Genomic DNA, 7,043 nt, shown 5'->3' on the forward strand with positions numbered 1-7,043 from the left:
CGTGAAATCAAGTTAACAGGCGATCCAATTTGTTTTGTGCATTCGTGGTTTGTTTCGCAGCCACTACAGAATCTAGATTAATACTCCAGGTGCATGTGCATACACAGTAGTACTAGCTGAAATGGATCCAGGTGCTTGTGGTTGTGTAGCTGCTTGGGTGCATGCTGAATCGAGCGTACGTGCAAATTGCGGCGGAACAAAGGTCATGTGTACATGTGTATCGCCAGAAGATCTTCGTCGTCGATCATCGGACTGCAATCGTGGTAGGGACTGACCGCTGACACATAGGAAGCCTCGCCCACTTCACATTGCATAAAATCATGCCAGTGCAATGGTTTAACTGCATTTTCAGTGGTTGTTACACATGTTGAGCGGACAAGGAAAGAGCAAGCAGATGGAACACATCAGATGGAATGTCCAGTATAACTGTCAGTTCAGCTGCAGGCCTGCAGCCTCAATGGTTGTTAGGCATGTTCAGTATCATGTCCATTCCTTTGGTCGAACCAGCGAGCGAGCAAAATGCTTAACGGTTCAAAATGGTGATAGAGCAACCGTAGAAAGATTCCTTTGCGTGGACGTTTTTACATAGGAAGATTAGCTAGACTAAAGCAGTGCGTGCTAGATGTAAGATTAGCTATGCAAACTAAAGAGCCAATCTTATATGAAAGTGTAGAAACAAATGTAGAACTCATGTGTATTATCAAATGTATTTATTTCTGTACTGCAGTCAAAATTACACTTCAATTTCTGCTCGATTCTACATTGTAGAGTACAACATTCCACTTGTATAATTTTGGCCAGCAAGCTAACGGCTGTAACACCCATAAATTTTACCGTTAGCTTACTCCAGTTCTAGACATAGGAATCTTGATCCATTGATTTTTTTGCACACTATATCAATTGGCTAATGGTGGGTGCATAGCTAGCCACCATGGTAGCAAATCCGCGTCGATATATATAATAAATAAAGCAGGTAACATAATCTCATACAAAACGAAGATAAGAAAAAAAACAAAAATGCCGCATGCATACCCGGCCTTATAGCATCACGTCGTCCTTGGAGGGCAGACGAGTGTACAAATTGAAGAGCAGATTGCTCCTGCTCCGGAGCCACGGGGGCCGGAGGAAGTAGATCCCCATCACCAGGGCAACCACCTGGAACGGCGTCAAATACAGCACGACGGCTGCCAGCAGCGACAAGGTGATGAAGATAGGCGTCACCCTGGGGTCGTGCCATCTGAGCAGCGATTGCGCACGCTCACCCTGCCTAACCAGGTCGCCGATCACCGTCTGCACCCTGCCGGCGGTGCTCCTCACTCGATCATACCTCATCTGAACGACGTCATCTGGCCTGGACGTCGGAAACGTGTCAAACTCTTCGTCGAGCTCGTCGGAGAGCGACTGATCCGTGTACCACAACACCAAGTCTGGCACCGAGTCTATGTTGGGTGGCAAGAAGGTGTCGAACTCCTCCACCTGCGATAGCACCGTGTCTGCGTACGGCGGCTTCAGGGGCCGCCATGGGTAGTTCCAGGCCCCGATCATGATCATGCAGAGGAAGACCATGGGCAGGATCAGCTCTGGGTAGCAGACAAGGTGCAGGAACATCACGTGCACCAACATCGTCGCCAGTGGGTTCTTCCATCTGCAAATGCCGTCGAACAATTTGGCAACAGCGGCGACGCCGGAGAAGAGGGAGGCGATCCGGTGTAAATTGGCCTTGCTCCGGCGGAGGCTGAACATTTTGGAGTCAAAATCGAGCATGTACTCCACCACCTCCCTCCGCAGCGGTGGGTCCGCCCTGGCAAGCTGCGCGGTCACCAACTTGATCGCGTGGAGCCGGAGCATGTCCATCTGCAGCGCCGAGATCGGGTCCGTGTAGTGCTTCTTCGGGAGGAGAGGATGGAAGTAGTGCGCCAGCATGTTGGCCCACGCCGTGCAGGTGAACCGGACAGCGAGGTGGAGCTCCCCCGTCTTCTTCAGCCCCAACGGGCTCAGTGCTATCAGCGGGTAGTAGTACGTGTACACTCTGTCGGACAAGAGCGTGGCAAGGCGGACGCGCACCTTGCCGATCCTCTGGTCCTTATAAGCTCCGGCGCCGCCGCCGGTGCCGTGGTGGAGGTTTGCGTTGTCGAAGACGGCGACGGTGATGACGGTGGTGAGGTCGAACACATCCCACGTGTACTGCTCATTCCACTGCGGCTCAGCCGTGGACAGCAGCGTCCGCGTGCGCACCCACTTGTCGCCATACTTGGCGACGCAGTACGGGTTCTTCATCCCCGTCAGGCCGCGCGCGCTGAGGACGCCCACCTCCAGGATGCCGATTGGGGGCCTTCGCAGATCCTTGGCCGCCGGTTGTAGGTCGCTGCAGTGGTGGGTCGACTCGTCCAGCACGTGGTACGCCGTCTCCAAGCTCATCTTCAGTTGGATTTTGCTCATGAACGTCGCCGCCTCCTCCACCGCCATCTCGGGCGACATGCTGAACCATTTCGACGGCACCGACCTGGCCAGGCCGTTGCGCTGGACGTGCAGCCCTTGTATGGTCACGCGGCTGATGGGCACGTCTCTTCCGGCTGAGACGCGCTCCTCCACCGTCACCACCAGCGGCTCCGGGTCCTCGAACGGCTCACTGGCGACGAACATGAACTCCTCGTTCCACACTGGGTTCGCCGTTCCACCCCGTGGCCTCGTGCGGAGGACCTGGTTCCCCACCTGGATCTTGGCGATGGTCTCCGCCAAAGGCCGGCCATCGTTGCTGGCGATCAGGTCCTGCGCGGCGATGACAATGACCCTGAGATAGACGAGCGTGGGCGAATAGTACACCTTGGAGCGCGTGTTGGTGAGCTCCTCCCGCGACAGCGAGTGCGCCTCCGAGTGCCACGCCTCCGGGAACGCCTCGTCGGTCTGTCTTCCCAGCCACACGGCCAGCATGATCTCGCCGAGGCCATGGCCGCCATGGCGGAGCTTGTTGCCGTGGGAGTCGGAGAGGTGGTACCACAGCGGTGCGAGCGGGCTATCGGGCAGGAAGCGGACAGGGACGTTGGACAGGTCGAAGACGACGCGGCCGACGTAGTTGTCGCGGAGCACGTCCTTGTCCTTGACGATGATCTCGAGCTGGCTAGACTGGGTGTGCTGGCGGGAGAAGGCAAACGTCTGCTGCCACTGCCACAGCGGCTTGGCGTTCTTCTCCAGGTATTTCGTGACGCCCTTGATGTTGCCCACCTTAACCTCGACGTACCGGCCCAGCGAGCCGGTGATCTCCATGGTCGGCAGGTCACGCGCCTTGACGACGGTCACGTACAGGTACAACATCGGCTCCACCATGTCGTACATCGATGCGGTGGAGCGCCGGCCGAGGTTCGCGGGCAGCGGAGGCCTCGTCTCGACAAGACCGTAGGACGGTCGTGGTTGTTGTGCCGGCGCCGGCGCCGACCCCAGGGGCCGCGGCATGACAACCGTCTGCATATCACCCATGGCGTGGAGCGTGGCACGCCGAGGTGAGGTGGGGGCGGCTCGTGGCATGCCCACCGTCTGCTTTGGCGGCGGCACACCCATGGCCATGGCGTGATGCGTGGCACGCTGAGGTGAGATGGAGGCGGCGCGTGGCACGACAACCGTTTGATTCGCCAGCGGGTGTGCGCCGGAGCGGAACACACTAGAGTCATCGATATTGCCCTTCCCCTTGGATTCGTTCACCGCCACACCTGAAGTAGAAGAGGCAGCCTCCGCCATCTGGCCTCCGGCAGCCTGCCCAGCAGTGGCAGAGCCATGCGTTAGTCTTCTTAAATACGTACAATATATTGAGAAAGAAAGAAAAATGGACGGGAAGAAACGTAAAAATCATGTTCAAAATTTTAACTTGCCGCATACTGGCATATTTGTTGGGAAACATACAAAATAGATTGGCAGTGACGTTTTGGCACTTGGGATGCATATGCTTTCTTTATTTCAAAATTCATCTTTGATATATGAAATGTAAAAGAATCAAATGGAAAAATCACTTGTACATTTTTACAGGCTATCTGCGCACAAAGTCTTTTCATGAAAAATCAATTTGTTGTTTGGGCTGTGTAAAAAAGATAAAAAAATTGATGCTAAAAATAAGGTTGTTTATGACATATGCTTAGTCTTTTTTACATCCACCATAAAAAAAATACCAGAACGAACACATATAGTTTATCGAGATGTACATGCGATTTTTTTTAAGAATTTTTTGACAATTAGAATTTTTTTTGGTGTAGGACGCATATGCATCCAGGAGCCAAATTAAATTTCTCCCAAAAAAATTGAGAAGTTTTTCTTAAATAAAATCATTCTACATGAAGGAACTCCAAACATTATTATTTCCAAGCTCAATGGAAATCATATTAGTTGCAGATATTCGAACATGTCGCCGAGTACTAAATAACAACTAATAGCTATAAATTAATTTCACAATTAATATACAAATTTCACTTGCATATATTCAATCAGTAGCTACCTAACCCTACCTCCTCCTCTCCCGCCCTCCTCGCAGGCGGCGGCAGAGGATGCGCTCGCCCCGCGCCCCACAACCGCCCCCCGACCGCCGCCCCACAGCCGCCGCTGCTACCGGCCTCGGCCCCGGATCTGGCCTCGGCCCCGGATCCGGCCTCTGCCCCGGCTCCAGCCATGACCCCGGCTCCGGCCCCGGCCTCGGCCTCGGCTTCGGCCTCGGCTTCGGCCACGCCCCCGGCCCCGGCCCCAGTCCTAGCGGCAGTGGCGACAGCCCATCCGTCGAATGACGAGGGAGAGGAGAGGGTTTCCACGACGGTGTTCCATGGGAGGTGACGAAGCACCAGTGGAGGAAGCCGGGCGGCACGACTACTTGGCCGGGGCCTGAGGCTCTCCGTCGGTAGCCATGAAGGATTTGGTGGAGCGGTGGCGGCCTCCGCCCCCGATGATGGTTCGGCGGTGGTACGCATGATCCGCGCCGCCGTCCTCTTCCCTGGTGATCCGGTAGGAGGGACTGGCGACGCGGGGGCTGCTGGTCTTGCTTTGTTTTTGGTGGCGGTCCTCGGGTTTCTCATAAGCGAAGATGAAGATCTTCCGGAGATCAGTTTGCCTTGATCTGGCTGGATAGATGAGTTGCGGAAAGCTCCGCCGGCGAATGTAAAAGTGCATCTTTGCCTAGAGTTTGCTAAATCGGGTGTTATTCGGTCGCACGCACCCATGTTTTTATTCCGACCGTTTGGTTCCAGAGGGAGCGACGCGAAGCTTTATTATGTGTTTACACCAGGTGACTCTTTGGTCCATGGTGAAATCAGAAGAATGAATATCATGAAGGCCGGATTGGTGGAATAGCTAAAGGAGGTCCGAGTCTCCGTGATGCTGAGGGATTTGCTTGGCGTTTCGGGCTCTGCAGCGGTATGCATGTGGGTGCAACAACACAGGTGAAGTTCAGAGTCTTACCTCTCAGGGTGAAAATTCAAGATCTGGCCATAACTGGTTGTGTCTAGCACTGACCTTGATGGAGGCATTGTTTCGAGAGTGGGTACTATCTTCAAGGTGAAAACCTAATACCTTTTGGTTGGGCGACAACGGCGCTAGTGCACTGTTTTCTTCTTGGAGGCGTCACTTTTGGAGAGTCTGTATTTCAGGTATTGTCACGGTGGTGGTTGTATTGTTGTTGCTAGGTCTGAAATGCTGTAGCGGGACCTTTTTTGTTAGTTTTCTTTACTCTTTTTTGTTATGTGCATCCGTTCCGCCACTAGGTTGGGGCGTTGTTGCAAAGGCTGAATGTGATTGGTATCTTTTAATATTAATATATTCTCTTTATTGAAAAAAATCAATCAGTAGCTAAATTCGTACATTAGAGACCGCACAAAACTACTATCTAGAGGAAAATCTGGATGCACACATTGCTAAAGAAGAAGAGAAGAGCCCAAAGATAACTAGAAGAATCGAGTCCCTCTGAAGATGAGGTGTCGTATTGCTTGTTTAGGAAAAGCGCTTTTGACACTTTCTTTGAAGAGAGAAGATTGCTGGATGGGTTTTGATCATTGTCTCTTAGATCCAATTCTATATGAGAGATAGAGCTTGAGTAGAAGATTACCCGTGAGAAGGATATGGTTTAGCACTTAGATTTTTTCATACAAAAGGCTCCGGCGTCGGACATCCGTCATTTATATCTACCGTTTAGGTGGCACCAGCGAGATCCAGCTAAGGTAAGGAACTTCGTGTCGCGGCTGCTCCACTTAACTTCGTTGCCTCTCCGCGCGTGAAATGAATGGGCGGAGGTCATAAAGCTGTAAAAATCTAATAGATGAGCCATCTGGATGTGGAGCAGCATTTGGTATCATGCTTCTCATCACCTTGTCTATCTCTTCAATGGCTTAATAAGTGAAGATAGTACCTAAAATGGTCACCTACTGTTTTAGAGCATTTTAGTATAATGAAAATCTCTTTTCACTTTTCTGCAGGATGTGTCAGTTTTATGATTTTCTTGTTTTGGTTCCAATCTAGGAATGCCCAGCTTGATACTGATTCGATATCGGTAAGTGTGTAAACCATCATCCATTTTATCATCTAGCTGCATTCCGTTTCGGCTTTTGATGCTTGTTGTATCAGCGGAAACCGTCTCAAAAGCTTTGTCGAAAAACCGACAAATGGTACCTGGGATGGGATCCTTCTCCTTTGGGATGAGTCCATGGTGACGGTTTCAAATATTGTCGTCTCAGACTTCTGCCTGTCTTCGGATGTCCACTTGATCAACTTAACTGATAATGGAGACTTCAAAATTACCACCGTCTATGGGCCAACGGACTATGACCTAAAGGATCAATTATTCACCAAGCTCATCAACCTAAAGCCTCCGCAAGGGGTGCGTTGGCTTGCTCTTGGCGATTTCAGCCAAATTAGAAAAGCAAGAGGCAAGAACTAAGGAAATGTCAACCGAAGCCGCATGATTCGTTTTAGAGACGCCCTGCAAACTTGTGAGTTAAACGAGATCCATTTGCAAAACCGTAGATCTATGTGGTCAAAGGAAAGAGAAAACCCAACCTTATGCAAGCTAGACGTTTTCT

At 51.6% G+C, this 7,043-nt stretch overlaps 1 protein-coding gene across 1 annotated transcript; it reads right to left on the reverse strand.

Moving 5' to 3' along the window:
- Window positions 1–1,038: 1,038 nt before the first annotated feature.
- Window positions 1,039–3,732, reverse strand: LOC124689726 (FT-interacting protein 7-like). Its single transcript, XM_047223208.1, has 2 exons — window positions 1,477–3,732; window positions 1,039–1,401 (listed from the first exon to the last, which is right to left on the reverse strand). The coding sequence occupies exons 1-2, from the start codon at window positions 3,730–3,732 to the stop codon at window positions 1,039–1,041; spliced, it is 2,619 nt and encodes an 872-aa protein (XP_047079164.1).
- Between the last annotated feature and the right edge of the window lie 3,311 nt (window positions 3,733–7,043).

The sequence above is a fragment of the Lolium rigidum genome, chromosome 2 (assembly GCF_022539505.1).
Source record: "Lolium rigidum isolate FL_2022 chromosome 2, APGP_CSIRO_Lrig_0.1, whole genome shotgun sequence".
Lineage (NCBI taxonomy): Eukaryota > Viridiplantae > Streptophyta > Magnoliopsida > Poales > Poaceae > Lolium > Lolium rigidum.

Coding starts and splice junctions, on each gene's coding strand:
- LOC124689726 (XM_047223208.1), bottom strand. CDS start 3,732: ATGGCGGAGGCTGCCTCTTCTACTTCAGGTGTGGCGGTGAACGAATCC. Junction 1,402..1,476: donor CAGACACGGTGCTATCGCAG/GTGGAGGAGTTC, acceptor TACACGGATCAG/TCGCTCTCCGACGAGCTCGA.